Source organism: Aspergillus udagawae (assembly GCF_001078395.1).
Source record: "Aspergillus udagawae IFM 46973 DNA, scaffold_3, whole genome shotgun sequence".
Lineage (NCBI taxonomy): Eukaryota > Fungi > Ascomycota > Eurotiomycetes > Eurotiales > Aspergillaceae > Aspergillus > Aspergillus udagawae.
The window spans coordinates 1288850-1310063 of NW_025091266.1; the positions used below are offsets into that span (position 1 = coordinate 1288850).

The 21214-nt window shown below is 50.4% G+C and overlaps 7 protein-coding genes across 7 annotated transcripts; 3 read left to right on the plus strand and 4 right to left on the minus strand.

The window, feature by feature from the left end:
• Window positions 1-4826: 4826 nt before the first annotated feature.
• Window positions 4827-6547, plus strand: sclB (putative C6 transcription factor; the record flags this gene model as incomplete). Its single annotated transcript, XM_043289248.1, has 2 exons — window positions 4827-5419; window positions 5488-6547. The coding sequence occupies 2 exons, from the start codon at window positions 4827-4829 to the stop codon at window positions 6545-6547; spliced, it is 1653 nt and encodes a 550-aa protein (XP_043145183.1).
• A 946-nt stretch (window positions 6548-7493) lies between these two features.
• Aud_004309 (amino acid permease) lies at window positions 7494-9450 on the minus strand (the record flags this gene model as incomplete). Its single annotated transcript, XM_043289249.1, has 6 exons — window positions 7494-7977; window positions 8042-8506; window positions 8560-8708; window positions 8770-8811; window positions 8860-9061; window positions 9113-9450. 6 exons carry the CDS (start codon window positions 9448-9450, stop codon window positions 7494-7496), a joined length of 1680 nt encoding a protein of 559 aa, XP_043145184.1.
• An 885-nt stretch (window positions 9451-10335) lies between these two features.
• On the minus strand, window positions 10336-12771 carry dbp4 (RNA-dependent ATPase HCA4; the record flags this gene model as incomplete). Its single annotated transcript, XM_043289250.1, has 1 exon — window positions 10336-12771. One exon carries the CDS (start codon window positions 12769-12771, stop codon window positions 10336-10338), a length of 2436 nt encoding a protein of 811 aa, XP_043145185.1.
• A 245-nt stretch (window positions 12772-13016) lies between these two features.
• On the plus strand, window positions 13017-13805 carry Aud_004311 (uncharacterized protein; the record flags this gene model as incomplete). Its single annotated transcript, XM_043289251.1, has 3 exons — window positions 13017-13082; window positions 13142-13185; window positions 13268-13805. The coding sequence occupies 3 exons, from the start codon at window positions 13017-13019 to the stop codon at window positions 13803-13805; spliced, it is 648 nt and encodes a 215-aa protein (XP_043145186.1).
• Window positions 13806-14499: 694 nt separating this feature from the next.
• Window positions 14500-15471, plus strand: Aud_004312 (FAD synthase; the record flags this gene model as incomplete). The annotated part of the gene is made up of 1 exon (XM_043289252.1): window positions 14500-15471. One exon carries the CDS (start codon window positions 14500-14502, stop codon window positions 15469-15471), a length of 972 nt encoding a protein of 323 aa, XP_043145187.1.
• A 764-nt stretch (window positions 15472-16235) lies between these two features.
• On the minus strand, window positions 16236-18354 carry Aud_004313 (putative RNA binding protein MSSP-2; the record flags this gene model as incomplete). Its single annotated transcript, XM_043289253.1, has 6 exons — window positions 16236-16530; window positions 16588-16902; window positions 16962-17056; window positions 17104-17193; window positions 17245-17335; window positions 17390-18354. The coding sequence occupies 6 exons, from the start codon at window positions 18352-18354 to the stop codon at window positions 16236-16238; spliced, it is 1851 nt and encodes a 616-aa protein (XP_043145188.1).
• Window positions 18355-19559: 1205 nt separating this feature from the next.
• Aud_004314 (uncharacterized protein) lies at window positions 19560-20874 on the minus strand (the record flags this gene model as incomplete). The annotated part of the gene is made up of 3 exons (XM_043289254.1): window positions 19560-20297; window positions 20499-20689; window positions 20871-20874. 3 exons carry the CDS (start codon window positions 20872-20874, stop codon window positions 19560-19562), a joined length of 933 nt encoding a protein of 310 aa, XP_043145189.1.
• Between the last annotated feature and the right edge of the window lie 340 nt (window positions 20875-21214).

A 21214-nucleotide genomic window follows, 5' to 3' on the forward strand; every position in this document is an offset into this window, starting at 1 on the left:
GTGAGATGCATGCTCTGGCTACTCATTCGATGGTGCAGAGCAGGAGTCTGAAAAAAATCCAATACATACAGCACGGAGTAAGGTAGACATGAAGCCAATGGATAAAGAAGGGTCATGCTTGGGATCTCTCAAATGTGTCTTTACCTTTCTTCGCCTGAGCCATACACTGTCTTATACTGGACCGCGTCGATCAACCTCGAGAAATTGCTAACACAGAGTAAACAGAGTAGGATGTTGACGACTCAGTACTAGGTACTACTCAGTACTCAGCACTCCGTTAGATACCAGCGTGACAAATCCCGGCGTCAATCGTTGCCCCATTAGTGAGTACTGGGTATTTCCCAAAACAGTAGGTAGCTCTGCTCACGAGATCCACTAAACCATATCTGGGTAGACGCAAATGCGAGCCTCGTCTACTCAACTTCGGGATATCTTCAAGGAACTCCAATTAACGACGATACCGAGAAACTCTATGATTATTGTTTCTTACTGGCTGCTGTCGTTGCCTCCCTCCCAAGCACAATTCCACAATTGATGTTCTAAGTCAAGAGTCATAAGGAGGCTTGCGGTCGATAGTTCAAGTCGATAATTCAAGTTCGACTTCCTGCTGTAAACAATCGAATCTTTGAGAGTTGCGCATGTCCCAACTGTTCATGAAGATCTTACGCAACGTATTATTACTCGTCGAGACGAATGAATCTTAGTGGTTGGTGGCTCAAGCTATTGACACTTCTGAGCGCCTAACTCTTTAGACTAACGAGCCGTTCGTGCTGGCGCCTCCCGCGCCGGCATGCATGAACTGCTTACATTTGCTGAGACGGACTCCGTGTCTCATCACTGGACGCTTGGTCCCCCAACACAGCCAAACTGAAAGCCTGAAAGCATGGTATCAGTGTATCACACAGCGTATTCATCACACTGTGAGCCTGGCACTGATGACCATGACCGGACCCCTTACTGCTGGCACCTCGTGCGGCATGTTCCACCACTGGAGTTCATGCTCCGTCTACAGCACCTTTCGTGCTGGATCACGACTCTGACTGATCTGATTGACTGTTCTAGCTGAGCATTTAGCCTTATGTCCTGAATGAAAGTTTTCGCGTACAATCTCATTGGCATGTCCTCTCGTGGTCCGCTTGTCTCTGCTAATTGATTCCTTACACGCAAGGATGTAAAAAGAGCGACAACCCAAGAATTTGATAGCAAGCAAAGAAGTTTACCTGACACCCTATGAACTGACAACCACAGTTAAAGCCTCGAGAATTTCTCCGACGTCGCTCCGCCCGAGTATCTGCTAGCTTTGGAGTTGGACCCTCAGATAATGAATTGGGCGCCAACCGGATGTGGAACGTTCCCAAAGATCCAACAGGTGATTTTCAATGCATATACTCCGTACTCCGTACTTTCTAGGCCACTGGGTCATCTGACATGTCAGCAACCCTGGAAATCTTAAATTTTACCGCTTGATCATGCTCAGCGGGTTCAGTGTCAAGCTTACCGGAGAGTTGGAGAAACGACTGACTCGAACGGACGGTGCTTATCGGACATAATAATCAGGCAATAATGGACAACCTTCACGCATATCATTTGTCCCAAGGCGACTGGAATGAAAATGCCCCATCGAATCCTGGTCAATGTCGCTGTCTAGAACGTTGCGGCTGCAGCTACAGCTTGATACCAAGGACTTCGTACTGTACATAGCATTCATATCCCAGTTACTCCGTCTACGATCAATTATCCTATGTACCAGGAACCCCATCGTCCTGTGCTGACCAACCCCAAGGTTGAGCCGTAGAGATTACGCACTTTGAACTCTCAGCGTGTTGGCTCGCTTCTTAGAAAATATGAGCGCGTACTAGGCTGGTGATCCTGATTCATGAGCTATACCCTACTTACGCCGGAAAATGACGGTCGATCCAATAGGTCCGAGGGCCACCTCTGAAAACAGACGAACCAAATTGTGCACACCGCATTATGCACTCTGCAGGTGCTGTGTGCGACTTCAGTTCTCGCTGAGTGGACTCCGCAGTCCACGCTGTGATGCGAAGAGCACAAGCTAGATACTCATGAGCTTTGTCATGGAAACAGGAGCGCGCATTCTTCTGTCGTCGACGATCGAAAAGCACGATCCGAACGAGCCTATAGCGCTAAAGATGACGCACAAAGAAGTATCGAACAGCTTCCTAAGATGTATGTATGGAGTACGTACTCTGTCATGGATTGCTATGACAAGTGGGTCTCACTCTCGAACCGCTGGAACATAGCCATTGCGGAGAATTGTAGCTTTTTTCCTTCGCTCGAAAGCTTGAACTGGCGTCTGGCTCAAGTCTTTTTGACCATACGATAAACTTCATTGGCTACACAGCTACTCGTCAGAACTGCCTTTTACACAAGATTATTCATTAATTTCAAGAGCGCCGTGTGCCCAGGAGTCTAAGGTCTGCCTGGTCAAGTGTCATGCTGTCCCGTGCCCTCGGAACCACACGAGTTCTACGACGATCTGCATTCCTGGGCTTGGGCTTGAGCAAGATTCCACCAGAAATCATTCCTAAAGATCTCCATATCATGACGGAAGAAAGAGATCGCTTCCATCCAAGATAGATAATCTAGTAAACGAAAGGGCTCACCATTGTCAGTGAAAAGAACAAAGACAAGAATGAGGAAAGAGAAGAAAGAGGTCGGGAAACCCTAGGAGGAGAAGAGAAGTGAAATCATCATCATTTGGACTGATGATCATTTAGGAAAATAAGTAGCTCCTTGTGAGGATCCTCACCAATATCCAAGGCAATGCGTACTCCGCCCCAACGACTCGAGCTGGAGAAAATAAGACGCAGGCGCAGTGCTATTGGTCAGAAAACAGGATTCGGTGATTTCTTTTTTTGGCCTTTTAAGGAAAACAGCCGGTGCTGTGTATCATTCTCAGCTTTCTATCGTACATGTCTCATGTGTGGAGGCTACACAGACATCCAGCTCTGTGCTGATAAGCCTAATACGATTGGACCGACAAGCTAAAGATCCTGGTGACGAGATGAACCTTCTTGCGAGTCGCTCCCTCACTTTTCTCAGTCCCAAGTCCCAAGTTCCAATTCGGTTTTTGGCGCATGTCAAACTGGGACGGAATGAGCTAAAGAATAATGACAATGCACAGCTCCCTCCCTGCCGACCAGACTATTGGCAAACAGCTGCAGCCGGGCGGGCGCGGACGTCGATCCGTCGCTGGCTTCCTTTCGCCTTGCGTCCAATTCCCTGATTCGGCAACGTCCCATGATTTCAGTTCCAACAAAAGCAAAAGGGGAAGAGGGAGAATGAAAAATAAAATAAAATAAAAAGGGGGGGGGGAAAGGAAAAGAAAGCAGAGCTGAATTTCTTGCCCCACTCCACAGGAGCAGCTGTTCTTGAGCTGGTCTACCCTGTTAGCCTGCATCCTATCTAGATACTGCATGCTATGGAGCATCGACATCGACCCAAGAGGTTGTTTAACCTGTTTGGGATTGTGTCACCAGCAGTGGCACCCTTCTTCCCTATCGAGGTCCATCTGGAGCAAGTCCCTTGAAGAAGAGGGAACAAGGGAAAATGAGAAAAATGATTGTCGGAATCATTCAAGAAGCCAAAAAGAATAAAAGAACGAAATGCCACAGACACAAAGGGACACTAGCAACAATGTGACTGCGGATCTGTCGAGGCTCATCACTGAAGATTGAGGCCTTATTATTGATTGGCCTTGACTGGGGAACCCCCTCCCTCCCCGGAGGATTGGAACCTGACTATCAGCCTACTATTTGTCCCTCTAATTCTACCATTCCTAGTGAGCAGTGACACCTTTCCGTCGTCTGGACACCGGAGTGCCAGAGGAAGAACTCCCCTCCTCCATTTGACTCCATTGAGATCTACCGTGATGGAGATCAAGGCTATCGGCTGCTAGTCGCTGTTGCACTGGCCACCACTATAACCCACTCTTTCCTCACGTCGCATGGCGCATCAGAGCTTTTCCCGTTTTAAGGTAGAAGCCTAATCTAACCTGCAAGAAAAGAAAGACTAGATCGTTCAGACTCTATCAGTCTGTCTATCACTATTGTCTCCTCGCTCGAAGCCAGTCTCCCACTTGACGGCTGATGAGCTGTATGCCACTTCTGGCCCTAGAAGCAAAAGAAACCGATATTCAGGCCTCCTCTGACTGTTCATTTGTTCCTTTCACCCGTCAGGAGTTCAAATTAATCGGCAAAACCAAGTGGTGCGTCTCATTGCCCCGTATAGTTCACCGTTTTTCCCTTTTGCCCCCTTTCGGGTAGTGGACTGTCCCCCAAAGTCCACCCGAAGCCATAACGTCTGGGGCCCAATTTTCAGCATGCATCGTGACTCGGAGGTAAGGCATATCTGCTTTCCCTTTTGCGCCGTTTCCTTCCTTCTTTCCTTCTTTCGCTGAAATGTCCCGCTCTATACTCCTGCCTAGCCCCATTGATCGCCCGTCCCATACTGCAATAAATCAACCCTACATGAGAACCGCCGAATCTGTGGAGACCGCTGTCATGTTGTGGGCATAATTCAATGATCGACACACCCTAGTTTATGACTTGTCCAATCGCGGATATTGTACTGACTGATTATAAGCTCCTCCAGTCCTTGGACTTGTAAGCGTGAGAATCTCAGATGACGACTGGCGATCGAGAAGAACTATTGCGATTGGATAGACGCTGCAACTCCCGAAAGCCTTTCTCCGTGCCAGATATGCTGCCTATTTCAACATCAGATCTATCTTGTTTTCTGTTCCTTTGAAATCATTTCAGTCGTAGTTCCTTCACAGCACCAGGGGACCCTCAACCTACCAAATGCAATCACTCGTCCTTCCCCCTACTGCCCTCACCAGCACACAATTTGGACATCCAAGGTTCAGTTCAGCCTCCGAACGGCTTGCTCTTAATTACACGCTACCGACAAATGCTCGTCTGTGCAATCCCCGGGACCTTCCACCCGTTCACCCTATGTCCAGCTCGGTCCCGGCAGAAGACCCGCTGGAGACTCCTCGACACGTCAGACCAACCCCCCATACAACAGGACTGCCAACAGTTACGGCTGTGTCAGTGACCGCGCCAGCGGTGACAACCGCGTCTGTGTCAGAGACGGCTCTAGCGTCGGGATCTTCTGGCCCCGCGACAGGCCATACTTCAGCATTCCAACATTATGTGGCCGCGGTCACGAGAGAAGAGATACGACCACCATTCATCTTCAATGAAACCGTCCCTAACTCCCAAGCACCGCTTGGGACCACCGAACAACGAGCAGCACAAGAGGCCTCGACGACGTTTCCGTCTTCAAGTTTCGGAACCTCACCGACTGCTAGGGAACTGCTGCCAAAAGGGACAAGGCGCACTAAAGCACACGTCGCATCGGCGTGTGTTAATTGCAAGAAGAAGCATCTAGGGTGCGATCCTGCCCGACCTTGTCGAAGGTGCGTCTTGTCGGGAAAGGAGGTAAGCCATTCTATTCTAGTCCACCTGATACCGAGTTCGTTGCTAAGATGAATACTGGTGGGGAAAAAAAGGCTACCTGTGTTGATGTTACGCATAAGAAAAGAGGAAGGCCGCCACTGAAAGCTGAAGATGCGTCTCTCAGGACGTACGCATCACAGGCAGAGAATGCGGCGACATCCGGAGAGCAGCAGACCCCTCTACCCAGACGCACTCATACGCATAGGTCCACCGGCTCCCGCGAAATTCGACCTGTGACAGACCTTCACATGCCTGGTACACCGCACGGGGCAGTCGGGTTTAGAGCTCCGCCGGGTCACCCCCACAGGTGGTCGACTTCCGTGTTTTCCCAGGTCGTGGATCCCTCATTATCGATGCAGGCAAACCTGGGACATAGGCGCTTTTCTTCTTCTGGTTCCATACCACAGATGACAGTTGCGACACCGCCAGGTTTTATTCCTCTGACAAGCGGTTTCAGTCCTGCGCTCAATCTCGGCCGCACGCCAATGGGCGCAGGGAGGCCTCCTTCTTCATATACTCACCAGGGATTAACTCCTACAACCACGTCTCCACCGCAATATCAACAACCATTCGGTGTGCCCATGCCGCCATACACGGCGAGTCCGAGAATGGTGAGCCGGTTGCCGGCTGGCGACAATCGCGAAGCATACCCGGAATCTCCAGTCCGATTGCCCCCTATTTTCCCTCCCGCGATGACGCACTCTCGTCCCACACCACAGGCACATCGGTTGAGCGATCCGTACCCGGCAGCGTGGTCACCTCGACTCCGTGAGGAGCTGCTGCAGCCACAACTACAGCAGCAGACTGGAGGGTCGTCGCCGCACAGTTTTATGGAACCAATTTCTCCCGCCGTGCAAACGCGTCACGCTGCGCTCGAACACGGCCACGGAGAATTAGGGTCGCAACAATCAAATTCAATTGTACACGGAGCCCAAAATCTTTCAGCGCAGTCGTCTCCAGCTCGTCCTCGGGACGAGCAACCAGCTGGGGGACCCGAAACAGGCGAATCCAGGCCCACCAAGAGGCGAAAGATGGCCTTGGATGATATGGTGAATGACTGATCGTCTCTTATGGACACGACTTAGTATGGATCCAGATCGGCCTCCTTTTCTTCGATTTTGGCCTCTTGGAAGTCCCGGAGACCTCCTCAAGACATCTATCCTTGTAGCAGGCCCTACGAACTTGAACGACCCTGATGTTTACATTTCCTTTGTCCGTGTATCTCCAACTCCCAGATCAATTCGCTGTACGATTTAATCACCACTCATCGCTGGTATGAGCAGCTCACGCCGCCCGCCGACTCGCTATTTCCTTTGTTTCTGATATCCCTGGTGTTTGCATGCGCTCCAGCATTGGCATCTTTACATCTACTACGCGGATTTTTAGCCCTGTTTACACTATACACTGGCTGCATCATATTCCACGATCGTCTTCCTCTTCCATCCTTTCCGTTTCATCAAGGTCAAGGTTCATCTCTGGCGTTTTGCGTCTGTTGGGTGTTGTCTTTCTCGGAGTTCTTACGGGGTCACGCCATTCGCATTACTGTATTCGATCATCCACACTGCTGCATAATGCATAGGAGGGGAGCGGGACATATATAATTTTCGTTTTTCTTTTTCTTTTTCTTTTTCCCTTATTCCTGGTTCCTTTGTCAGCATTCTATATGTCTATAGACTATACATACCACAGACTGGCTCTGATATCCTGCTGGACGGATGGCCTAATATCTAGTGCATGTGACTATATAGCGGAGGGATACTCGGCTGTTGAATAGAGTTGTGTGATGTTGGAACTGCCGCTTACTCATTCTGAATGTAGTAGATATCTAGATCAATGCTACGAGACGAAATAGTTGTCTTCCCGCATATCGATCCACCTTGATTAGTGACAGAGTAGGCAGAGTCATGAGTTCGTGTCGTGTCGTGTCTCATTCGCTTAAGTCACGTATATACACATCATCTATTACAAATATAAACAGGAATGGGAACGGGGACGCAAAACACCATACTATAAGAACAACCACATCCCGACTCGCTTGAGCTTCCCAAGCACGCCCTTTTCGGTCTCCACCTGTTTGATATGCAGGATCCTTCCAACCCGAGACGGGCTCTCCGCACCATTGCCATGGCCATTACTTTCATCGTGCCCCGCATTCAGATCATACCGGTCCGTGACCAAGTCCATCTCATCGAGATGCACGAACCTAGTCCGCTTGACCAGCTTCCAGGCTAAAAACATGACAATCATGACCGGGATCTCGATGTAGAAGGAGACAAAGTCGACGGCCTGGAAGGACGGGCTGAAGCAGGACCAGCCCTGCACGAGGATCAAGACGATATTCAGGCCGACGGCGATGATGGGGCCGACGGGGTACGTCCAGTTCTTGAAGGGGAGGAGGTGTTCGAGGTTTTGGTGGCGGATGGCGGCGCGGAAGCGCAGGGAAGCGATGCCGATGCAGACCCAGGAGATTTGGTTGGAGACGCCGACGATGCTAGTTTCTACCATTAGGGCTGTTGCATATTTGCGGGTGGTTTTTTTGTTGGGGGGGTGCTTACTTTTGCAACCAGGTCCAGAGCTGTCCGGCTCCGATGTAGCTGGCTCCGAAGCACAGGCCGCTGATGAGGGATGTGGCCAGGACGGCGACCCAGGGGACCTGGAAGCGATTGAGGTGGCCAAAGAAGCGAGGGGCGTGGCCGTCTACCGCGAGGGTGTAGAGAAGCCGGGATCCGGCGAAGAGAGCGTGATTTGCCGCGGAGATGACGCTGGTCATTAGCACGGCGTTGATAAAGCTGCCTGCGATGGCGCTGCCAGCTTCCATGAAGACGATGGTAAACGGGCTGGTGGCGGTGGTTTTCTTCGACAGGTTGGGGTAGTTGTAGGGCACGTTCAGACCGATGAGAATGATGGAGATGATGTAGAAGAGGACGATGCGCCAGAAGACATTGCGGACAACACGGGGCAGGTTCTTGGCTGGGTCTTTGGTTTCTCCCGCTGTGATGGCAATGGATTCCGTGCCGCCACTGGATGCAGTCAGCTCCGTTCTACCTTCGTTATATCAGATCAAAGGACATACTAAGCGAACGATGCCGTAACGAAGACGGAGGCGAATCCACCGATTCCACCCACGAAGGGGGCATCGCCCACATAGAAGTACTTGTCGCCAATGTATTTGTGCTCCTTATTGCCCCCGCAGTTGACAACAATCCCAAGGATAATGAAGATCTTGCAATCGTTAGTCTCAAGTCCAAGGAAACAAGCAACGTGGGCGCGGATGTGAGCATACTATAATCGTGATGACCTTCAGTAAGCTGAGCCAGTATTCAACCTGCGGAGAGTTAGCAAAGTTCTTGTTAAAAGCACACCATGACCATACCTCTCCATAGACCCTCACAGACATCACATTGAATAAAATGACAACAATGAGAAAGATCAAACTGATCGCCCAGCCTGGAAAGTTATCCGTCCAATACTGAAGCAATAGTTGCAGTGCAATGACATCCGACGCCGTCGAGACAGCGTCATTAAACCAGTAATTCCAAGTCAGAGCGAACCCAAGAGCATCATCAACGAAGCGACTACAGCAGTCGTCAGCGATACCCCACACTATCCATCAATGAACTACTCACCCGGCAAAAGTACAGAACGAACCCGCAATGGGAATAAACGCAGCCATCTCACCCAAACTCAACATCGTGACAAACACAATCCCACCGCATATGGCATACGAAATAAGCATCGACGCCGGCCCACCGGTCGCGAGAGCTTTGCCCGTTCCAAGGAAGAGGCCCGTCCCGATTGTGCCGCCGATGGCGATCATCTGCACCTGTCGGGCGGAGAGCTTACGGGCAAGCTTGTCGGCCCTGACATGTTGGTCGAATTCGAATGGTTCTGCGCCTGGAGCCTTGCCGCTCAGAGGCTCCTGGGGAGCGTGAGGAGGATACTTTTCGATATCATGGACTGTCATCTTTGCTTCGATCGTGCAGACAGAAGACAGCTCTGCGAAGAAGCGCCTCAACCCCTCACCAGACCACTGCCAAGCTCAAGAATCTCGCTTGGGTAACTTCCACCGCCAGCAGGCACAATTGGCCGTGATTCTTTTTGGGCTAGCAGCCATGTTAGTCCGCTGTCAATGAAACTGCGCTCGAAGGGCTCCGACTCACCTCTGGACTCCCAGTTCTATATCTCGCTTCCCAATTTGGAAATAAGCACGTGACTCTACCGGACTTTTCCAATTTTTCAGCTCCTTGGACTTAAAAATGGACGAACACCCATAACAACAGCAGATGAGTAGAATTTAGTTCAAAGGCAGGCGAACCCATTCGCAGAAGAAACTCCTCCTGTCAGACTGATTATGCCATTTGCAACGATCTTGACGCAAAGCCAAATCCCTGTCTTGACGTTACATTCGAGAGAGTTTAGCGGCGATTGCGTGATCGATAAAAATTACGTACTGAGATGGATCTGAATCTCTTCATCTTCGATTGATCCAGAAGGACCATCCACACATGGCTGTGGGCTGAAGAAGACCAGGAGAATTGACGATTGGTTCGACTAGACGGAATTGCAGACCATGGCTCCACGGTCGACGCCACGCTTTGCTGAAAAGCTTCATTATTTGTCTTGGCAGCAGGGAATTAGGAATATGCCCCAAGTGGGTAGTGGGATCTGGAGATAGACATAGTTGTTTGTATAATAATGCTCATTTACAGTATTGTCTATGTTATCACTATATACAAAGATTGATATAACACCCCTTGGACCAAAGAATGCTTTTATTACTCCGCTAGAGAAAAGTGCAGTAAGCGAAAAAAAAAGGAAAATGTATCCGTAAATCGTCGATACAGGACCGCTAACCGAGCAAGCCAGTGGCGAGTGATTCCAGATCCTCCAGGGTTTGGATCTGAGCAGAAGCGTCGGCTGCTTTGTCGCTGGACTTCTTGCTCTTCTTGTACCAAGGCTCTGCTTCCTCCTCTCTGTCGTTCGCCTCGGTGAACTTGACCTTTGCCTTCTTGCTGGGACGTGGTGCTTCGTCCTCGGAGGCGGAGAATCCTCCATCGACGTCCTGGTCCCCTTCGTAGGGAGGTAGTTGTACCAATCTCTCGTCTTCCTCCGCTTCGGCAAGGAGCTCGCGCTCGCGGGCCTTGCGTTTCTCCTTCTTCTCGCGCCGCTTCTGTTTGGCGATCTCCTTGTCCTCCATGTCTGCCATACGTGTGCGCTCCGCCTCCTCTGCCAAGAACTTGGCCTGTTGATCCTTGGCGTCGCCGCGAGCCTTGAATTGCTCTTCGTCTTCCAGCTCATACAACTCGTGCGCGTTCCCTTCGTCGTCGTAGACCAGTTTGGTTCCCTTGCCCTTGAATTTGAGTAACTTCTTCTTCGACTTGAGGAGCTTCTCGCGACGCTTAGAATCAATGACCAGGGGTGTACTGCCGTCAATTTGCACCACCTTGACGTCCTTCTTGTCACTTTTCTCACCCTCATCGTCCTCATCGCTTGACAATCCGAGGTTCTTATCACCAGCGTCGAAACGGCGCTTAACGGACAGGAAGTCATCATCTTCGTCCGCATCCGCCCCGGCACTGGCATTGGGTGCAACCAATGTGCCGTCGTCATTGATGAGTTTCGAGTAATGCTCCGCCAGCACGTCTTGGTTTCGCCGCTCAAACATCCGGTCATATTTGGTCCGTACCTGTGGTTCCTCCTTCTTCTTGCTCTTCTTCTCACTATCCTCCTCGTCCGAGTCGTCGTCATCACTCAACAGGTGTGCTGCGGCTCGAGGTGCGTTTTTCCGTTGCTTCGTATCGTCTCCCTTGATGAATTTGATCCGGGGTGCACCAGGGAGACCTAAGCTAGCCGCGAACTCATCCAGCTTCAGTTCCTTGAGTTTAAAAACCTCCTTGTCTTTCTGGATATAGACAGATTTGACATAAGAAATGAATGCCTTCTGCCCGAGATACTTGAGCTCGGGATCCTTGAAGCACATGTTCTGTAGCTGATCCTTGATACTCTGTTGTTTGTTTGCCTTGATGTTAATCTTCTCGATGGGCACTTTCTTCTGCTCCAGACGCTTCAGCATGCCTTCCTCCTCACTAGGATCCAAGAACAAAACCGCACGACCGTCCCGCTCGTACCGCGCTGTACGTCCCACTCGGTGGATATAAGTGTCCGCATCTTCGGGACAGTCAAGCTGGATGACCCAGTCGACCGCTGGGAAGTCCAAACCACGAGCAGCAACATCCGTAGAGAAGAGAACGCAATGCTGTGATTGAGAGAATCTGGTTACGATGTCCAATCGTCCACCCTGCTTCTGACGGCCGTGGAGATGCATCAACGGGATACCAGGCTGCATATGTCGGAAGGATTCGTACACAAATCGTACTTGTTTCCCCGAAGACAAAAACACCATGGTCTTGGACTTGAGATTGCTCCGGATGAAACTCCACAGAGTATCAAGCTTCTGCGGAAGCGGCGTAATCACGTAATGTTGCTGAAGTTTAGATGGCGTTGCTGAAGACGCCGTCTCGTGGACAGCCACGTACTCGGGATCCTGGAGACTCAACCGGGCAAGGTCCGAAACCTTCTTCGTTTGAGTTGCACTGAATAGCAACGTCTGGCGCTCTTTAGGAAGGTGGCCGATAATGGCATCCACAGTCTGCTGGAAGCCCAGATCTAGGATACGATCTGCTTCATCGAGGACCAGCATCTGAAGGTTATATGTGTCGAAGAGTGCTGTCTGATCCAGATGTTGTAGCATACGACCGGGCGTACACACCAGAATATTCATCCGTCCCAGTCTCTCCTGCTCCTCCTTCAAACTCTTCCCACCAATGACCAGACCGGCCGAAAATGTATGGTAGCGACCGATTTTTCGGAGAACTTCGAAAATCTGAATGGCAAGCTCGCGAGTTGGAGATAAAATCAAAGCGCCCAATCCGTCATGCTCAGCCCATTGCTTGCGGTAGAGATTTTCGAGCACGGGGACGAGGAAAGCCAGCGTCTTGCCACTACCGGTCTTCGCGGCGCCCAGAACGTCTCGACCCTTGAGCGCGTGGCTTATCGCACGGGATTGGATATCAGTCAATGTTTTGTAGTGCGACGAAGCAAGTCCTGAAGCAGTCGGTTCGGATAGAGGGAGATCGGAGAAGGATTTGAAGGTCTCTTTGAGGTCCAGATCTTCAACCCGCTGGATGAGAGATGACAGGTCTTCCTGCCCGCGCTTGCGTTTCAACGTTTTTGAACGTGGTGGCTTTGCATGTTTACCAGTGTGAGGACCAGTAGCAGGAGCCATGATAGTCCGCGTGAGCCCGTATCAAGGGTAGTATCCTCGCTGATACAGAAGTTGATGATCTTTGGTCGGCCATGAAGCAATCCGCCGTCGGGCGGTGAAGCAACTTTTTTTTTCTCCGCTGCTGAGTCAGCCATAGATAAGATTGGCAGCTTATCACCAACTCTCAGACTACAGGGACTGTTTCTTGATCATACAGCGAAGACAGAGTAACTGAAGCTTCTGGCGTTTGTAAGATCGAATTCGCAATGTCGTCATCCGAAGAGCAAGATGCTTTGGACGCACTGGAGAGGGAGGCGTCAGATTTCATCAAGGTATGTGCGAGTGGCCCTAGCTGCAAACTGGTGTCAGACTGACACGTGCTGCCATGTAGGATGCGGAAATCGATCGCATTCGAAAAGCTTTTCAATTAGATGCGTGAGTATTCTTCTTTACTCTCTTGTTCTTCGACATCTTCTATGCATTCTACGGTTTACCAGCTGACAATTTCCCTATAAAGATATGCGGTCTTGGATCTTCAGCCAGGTGTCGCCGAATCCGACATCAAATTACAGTATCGCAAAAAGTCCCTTCTCATTCACCCCGACAAGACAAAAAACCCTGCTGCCCCAGATGCCTTCGATCGACTCAAGAAAGCACAGACCACATTATTGGATGAGAAGGCCCGCGCGTATCTGGATGAATGTATCGCTGATGCGCGACGGCTCTTGATCCGGGAACATAAGTACACAGTAGACTCCCCTGAATTGCAGACTGAAGAATTCAAAAAGGAATGGCGCCAAAAGACTGTGCAGGTCTTGCTGGAAGAGGAAGCGCGCAGACGAAGGCAGCTTAAAGCCAAGCTGCAGGAGGAAGGACGAGAGAAGCGCAAAGAGGAAGAAGAGTTAGAGGCAAGGAAACGGAAGCGAGAGCAGGAGCAATCTTGGGAAAATACCCGAGATGAGCGGATTGGAAGCTGGCGAGAATTCCAAAAGGGGCAGAAGAAGGGGACCGATGGTGACAAGAAGAAGAAGAAAAAGATGAAAGTTCTAGGCTAATGATCTGGCATACAAAGTCCGAATCGCTCGGACTGTGGTCAATTGGCGTTTGGGATGCCTCTATTATAATTGATTTCTCGTCTTCTCAATGTTTCAAGACATCGGATTGTGTATCATAGCGGTTCTGAATATATAAGATTGATCTCATGACCATTGCAGCCTCCTGTGAAGTTCTCTGCAAAACATGGGACATTCCACACGGTCCATACTTGCCAATTCGCCGGATGCGAGTCACGAAGTCAAGAGTGAGAACATAATATCTATAGCACTGGTTGATCTTGGTCTAGCAGGTGCCTTGGACTCTTGATCAAGCGATCAGCCCGCAGTCGATGATGGCGACGCGGGGCGCGGGGTTGGACTTCTCCGAGCTGATTTCGAAAACCAGAAGATTCTCCAGCCTGTCTCCACCATCGGGAATGCCCTTTTATGATCAGCTGTCATTGATTATTACCCTTTCGTATGAAGCCATCTCCCATGAGGTAGTATACGGAAACCGCTTTTTCCTCTGAAATTTGGCCTTGACAGGCTATATGATCCTATCTCTCATCCGTGACACCACTGGCTTTGCCGATAAGTCAGTGATACAACAACATCACATTCCGCCCCCGCTACAACGTTTACCAAAGCTGCAAAGCTCATAAATACGCGAAGTATATTTTCCACGTCAAAACTGCTACAGAATCCAGCAATTGGGATGCAAGACATGAGAGAATCTGCCTCCGAGCCACATCCGGCGCTCCCAACTGCAAATGGCACCGCAGTGAACAGCCAACATCCTCCACCACAGTATCCCAACTCCCCCCTCACGACAACAAAAGAAACGGATAACATCCCTTCGTTCCCCTCTTCGGCGACTGCCGCAACAACAGTCGAATCCTCCCCTTCGCTCTCCGCCGTCGTCGCCGACGTTCACCTCCGCGTCCAGTCCTTCCTTCGAGAATCACACCCCCCGGATTCCCTTCTCGCGGCCGTCCAACGACAGACCCGCATCTCCCTCGACGTCGTCGCAACAGCCCTATCCCGCTACAAGCTCTCCGAACTCTCCCTCTCCTACAATGGCGGCAAAGACTGTCTCGTCCTGCTCATCCTCTTCCTCGCCAGTCTCCACCCGCACCCACCCCCGGAGGAAGGTGGTCTCGCCGATATCCCCTCCATCTACGCCCTCCCACCCGATTCTTTCCCTGCGGTAGAGGAGTTCGTCCAGTGGTCCTCGCGCGCCTACCACCTCGCAATCGTGAGATTCACCACCGAGCCGCCCCGCACAACCCTCAAGTCAAGCTTCGAACACTACCTCTCCCTCAACCCGTCCATCAAGGCTATCTTCGTCGGAACCCGGCGCACTGATCCGCACGGGGCCAATCTGACCCATTTCGATCCTACCGACAGCGGATGGCCTGAATTCATGCGCATTCACCCTGTCATTGACTGGCACTACGCGGAGATCTGGGCTTTCATTCGTCACTTGGGTCTTAAGTACTGCTCTCTCTATGATCAAGGTTACACTAGCCTGGGAGGCACTACAGATACCCACCCGAATCCCAAGTTGCGTGTGGACGACAGCGCCGATCCAGGTCAAGACGCTGCAGATGGTACACAATCTCAGCACTATCGACCAGCCTACGAGTTAACCGAGGATCAGGAGGAGAGGCTGGGACGCAGCAAATAGCGGCAATTTAACGGCCTGGCGCCATCTTTAGTCCATTGCGGCCCCGTTGTGTATAGCGGGATTTCAACAGCCCTTTCCCTATTCCGTCGTTTCTAACCCCTTCTTACCTCTCCTCTCCCCCAAAGCCCTGGACGCTGAGCGGTTGCCCTTTCGATTTACGTTCACCGCAGAGCTATAGACTGTGCAACAACCTTGCATGATTTTCGAAGATGTTCCAATCCCACGGAACTTGACTAGAGTCGTTATCATATTTTAGACTAGGAGGCCCTAACCTGTTGGACGAGAGAAAAGCGAGCTTGCGGTTTAGGTCAGATGAAGAATTCACGAATCCACTTTTACATCTTTAAGAGAATTTATCACTGCTTGATTCGCCGAATCGGTAACATATGCAGTTCTATATAACACATTTTTTTGATCATACATCAAACTTCGGCATCGAGAAATTAACAAAAAGATAACACTTGCAACGCTCAAATATTAACCTGCAATGAGTTGCAAAAAACAGAAGGCACAAAAAGGAATGAGAAGGATCAAGAGTAAGGGATGGCGCACGGGAGAAAGTTCTGCAATAGCCGAGCTAGAGCAGTGATCATACAGTCGATAGGATAATGCCTCGAAAAGTAAAATAATCCGGAAGACAGAACTTCATGATGCTCGTAATGACTGCCATGGTTGACGACGAGGGCATTTTGGTACCTCCGAGTAGTGGCGATACAGATAATCCATAGCAATGTGATGGGTAAGACAAAGCTTGAAACATCAACTCAAAGAGCAGATCTTGGAGAAGTCATGATGGCATCCTTGCAGGGGGAGATTGGAGACAGAGAATCAATCTCCATGTTCTCCTTCTGGGGACTGGAGCCTTGCGACCGAGCCTTGACGCATGGAGTGCTGGGCATAACTGTCTTGGAAGAGCTAGCAGAAGCATTGTTTGGCACGGCATGACCGTCATAGAGTCGTCCATGATATACCGGGGTGGTCTCCCAAGTTGCTGGACTGTTCCTGGTTGACCATGAGCTGAAAGGCAAGTTGCTAGCCGGATTTTTCATCAACTGGTACCTGCTTATATCGTTAGACCGCTCATGGTATCTGTACAAGACAATCCTTCATACATACGACGGGGAGATGGACGTCGCAGGAGTCCAAGTGGAACCTACTCCGACCGGCGATGGATAGCTGACCTGGGAGTTAGGGCTGAGATGATTGGCTGTCTGCTGGAGACGGTGCAGAGAAGGCGATGGAGTAGAGCCCTGCACCACTTCAACGGAGTAGTTGTACTCTCCAGCGCGGTATGCACGACGCTCGTTGCTTTGCTGTTTCAACATCTTTTGTGCCTTCGTGTCTGCGAACCGGAGGAGCAATTTCACTCCACCTTTGGCGATGTTGTGGAATTCATCCAACACTTTCTCGGCGATTTCACGTGTCTCGAAACTGTTGAGATGCAGTTAGATTCGTGGCAGCGGGAGATAACCTAGCGAGTGAACACTTACCGAGCGAAACCGACCTCCTTGCTGACGCCAGTTTTCTCGTCACGGCTGATCTTTTCGGAGACAACACGGTACGGCTCGAAATGATGTCGGAGGTCCTGGACATATATTAGAAGGTCGTTTCGGATGAGGTCACCGTACTTACAGCCTCAGTCCAAGTGATCGGAATATTAGTGCAATAGATATTGGTGGACGTCTTGTCCTCAAGGTCCTTCAGGCGTGAATTGCGAGATTTCTGAACTATGTTAGTGTTTGCGAATGTCCAAATGGCATTCGGTCACAGTACTTGTGCAAAACTTGCTTGATATCCAAGATAAAAAAAGCCCCGAATGCAATTCTCGCATGACTCGAAGTTATAGAACTGGACAAAACCGAATCTGGCAGCGAAGTTAGCGTGGCAGGACAACGCATTAAAGACTGCTTTGATATACCCTTTGCAAAGGCCCGTGTCCAGGTCCACAATCGCCTTGCAACGATCGATTTTCCCGAAGCGGGTAGCGTAGGCGTGCAGCATTTCGTCGGTGGTCTGTGGCAAGAATCCTCTAATGTAGACGTTGGTAATACCTTCGCGGTTCTCGAGGCATTTTGCGAGCGTCACTTCCGAAGGGTTAGTCCACATGGCGGGGACGGCTCTCGGGATTGGAGGTTCCTGTTGGGTGAGACTCTCCAGATCCTGGAGCATGTAACCATTCGGCGTCTTCATCACCTGGTAAGGGAGACATGGTTGCGGAAGGCCGTTGTAGTTCAGAAGTGGAATAGAGGAACCATCCATGGTGGAGACAGCAGGGCCAGGATAGAACTCGCACTGGTTGCCAGGAGACTCAGAGGCCGATTGGCCACTTACCTTCTGGTTCTCGCTAGCGATCCAACCGTTCCGCTTCTGGCCAGCCAGATTCTGCAGGTTGTTGTCTGCCATGAAAGGAAAAGGATACCCCTGCATTGTTGCTGGCCCCATAGGAAAATTGGGACTGGCATTTGGATACATGGCTGGAAGATACGGAAGGTGACTTAGCTGGTTTGGCCCAAGGACAGAAGTGGGATTGAAAGAAGAAATAGGAGGAATGCCGTTCAGCATCGGACCACTGGGGAAGAGGACAAACTGGCCATTGTAGGGTGCACGGTTGGCCCCAGACAGGTCCATGGTTGGGGGCATCGTGAATGGCATGTTGCCCTTGAGGGTGCTGTACTTGGGCCCAGGACGCTGGTTCTGAAAGTTCAACCCTCCTTGAAGCGGAGCAGAACCGTCAGGACAACCCTCCGGCTGGTTGGCAAGACCGTTCTGCTGGTAGCCAGCAGTAAAGGGGGCACGAGAGTCTTGAGCAAATTGCCCAGACTGGGTCTGAGGAGCTTGACCAGAATCGGCCGAAGCAGCATGCTGTTGACTTTGGGACTGCATGATGGCTGTTTCTAAAAAGGGATCTTCAAGATGAGTTAGCAATGCGTAAATCCTCGCTTTTCAGGTATTCAAATGCTCTGATGATACCTGTGACGTCGAGGGTCAAGGCCTATATGAGATGCAGGAGACACGCACCTTGGACTTCGGGATTGGACAGCAATAGCAGTTATTGTAAAACGTTCAAAAAGACAGCTGGATGGTCAAACTAGGGTCATCAGCTAGCGTACGGATGGAAGAATGCGGTAGTTAACTCACCTATACTCGCGATCAAGCTTCGTATATAAAGACGATGAGGATTGAGTTCCTTGTGGTAACGAGAGCAACTAAAAGGGCAAACGAGAGCCGTTTCCGGACGATGAATAGAGTTGATAGAGGCGGAAGGATGACTGGTAACGAAAGGTTGCTAGCAGAGAGAATGAATTGCTGGCGAGGAGAATGGGATGAAGAAGAAGAAGGAGAAGAATGCGGGAGGATGTGGGATGAGAACAGGTGGAGGAGTCCTGTCGGGCAAGTATAGAGAAGAAGGTGGTGTTTACAGAAAGAAAAGCTCGGGGATAAGCGACAAGATCCCAGAAAGAACGACCTATAGAACGTACAAATAAAGAAGGAGGTTATCGGGAGGTCAGAAGGATGATACTGACAATGCAGAAGGAAGGTAACCACCGTTCAAGGAATAGGAAAGCGAAAGGGAAGAGAAGAGGAAACCATTGAGTACTTGGTCGAGATCAGAGAAGCTGGTGAACTGAGGCATCAATATGTAGCCTGAAGAATCACATCATGTACCTGTCCATGGCAAGAAGAGCGTCTGCACAACAACAATAGGAGTGCGAGGCAGCTATCTAGTGGAATCATTACCAAGTGATGCAGGCAACAATGAGCAGCAAAGACAGATTCTCATTACGTCCATAATCAGATGGCTGAAGCCGCTAAAAGATCTGCCCTAGTATACTCCGTAAGTCATACATATACCGCAAGACACTTAGTAGTAGTACTGACAGCGTTCTAGTAAATGCAAAGGTATATGGAATAGGTCAAACACATCTATCTTTCGTAGAGCCAATCTATGATGGTAAGGTGCTTTGCGAGACGAGGCAGGATGAGATAAGCCCCAGGAAGTTCAAGAATCACAAGACGAAAGCAAACGGCAGGGGGAATCAGAACAGAAGAGACATGCTGAACAGCTCGTCTGGCGGATACAACGAGGTCTATTGCTCTGACCTGTCTTGTAGCCACTTGTACACGACAGAGAAATCCTTGCCTCGGTACTCCTGCTCGACAGAATTGTATACCTCACGAGCAGACTCAGCTAGGGCCAGGGGAGTGCCAGACTCCTTCGCGGCCGTTATTGCTAATCTGAGATCCTTTTTCATCAAGCTGACTCCAAATCCGCCCTCATATCCACGAGATGCAGGAGCGGTCTCCACAACGCCAGGAACAGGATTGTTAACTTCCATTGGCCAACAGCGGCCGGTGGAGGTATTGATCATGTCTGCGAGAGCTTTGGGATCCAGGCCCCAGCGAAGTCCGAGATTCATGGCCTCTGCTGTTGCGATGTTGTTTATAGCCAAGATGTAGTTGTTGGCAAGCTTCCCCGATACGCCTGCTCCGGGAGGTCCCAGATGCCAGGCCTTCTTTCCCATAAGCATTAGAACCGCTCTCACGCGTTCGACGAGCTGGCCTGTTTGAGACGATGCTCCGAACATAAAGCTTAATGTACCTGCACGAGCACCTACTACTCCTCCTGACATAGGAGCGTCGACAAAGCGCCCTGTCCGTGTCGTGTGAATTGCGTTTGCAATCTCCTTCGACGAGGCGGGGTCAATGGTCGATGTATCAATGAACAGGCGTTCTTCCTCCAGAGCGGGTAGGTCACCGTGCTTCATGATTGAATGGAAGACATCCTTGACGTGTTCTGGCTCCGGCAAACTGGTTATCATGATGGTCTGTAGAGGAGGAGCTTAGTATCAGTATCACTAAGTGAGACACACATATAGGCGTTCCAAAACACTTCAGAAAGGATCTGGAGAGCCACTAGAGCAGCTTTGCGCCTTGTAGCACAGCACACTCGGCGTATCAGAGAACATGCAGCTCCTGATCGTTGAACGGGAACGCAGCTTCTAATGAATCAAGGACGTTTGACTTACCGACTGCTCTGCTACTTCTCGAGCACTCTGGGCGACCTCAACCTTCATTGTGCCATCTGCAGCACCACTGCTTTTCGCAGCCTCCTTTGTCTCCTCCACAAACCTCGTCGTCGCATTCTCGTTCACATCACGCACAATCAGCGTGTCAGTAGCTGGAATTTTGGCACGTAGGTTCTTGGCCATGAAGTAGCCTACAAATAAAGAGAGAAAAGCAATTAGACCCATAACCCCTTCGCTTCAGATAAGTGGTCAAAAAGGGAACATGAACGCGTGGATTCAGTGTCGTTCCAGGAAAATTAACGCACAGCATCCGTTCAATCAGGACGGGCTATGAAGCGGAGTAGTTATGACAAACAAACTAGGTTAACATACCCATTTGTCCTAAACCGATGAATCCCCATGTTGCGTCACGTTGCAGAGTAGTAGAGAACGTCCTGACCGGAGACCGCTGGAGCTGTGGCACCGACGACAATGAAGACGGCAACGATTTAGGGACAGAAAATCCCCGCATTCGAAGGGATACAGTGGATGAGAGACTCATTTTCAAGTTTCGACGTTATCACACGACTTGATCAATTTACCAACTCTTTCCTGGCTGTACCAAGACGAACGAAGGGAAAGACAAGAGGAATACGTGTGATGGCAATGTTAGACCACGCTCAGGCAGTCAGGTAATGCATCGAGTTCGGTGTTATGGTACAATTTCCGGCAGAGGT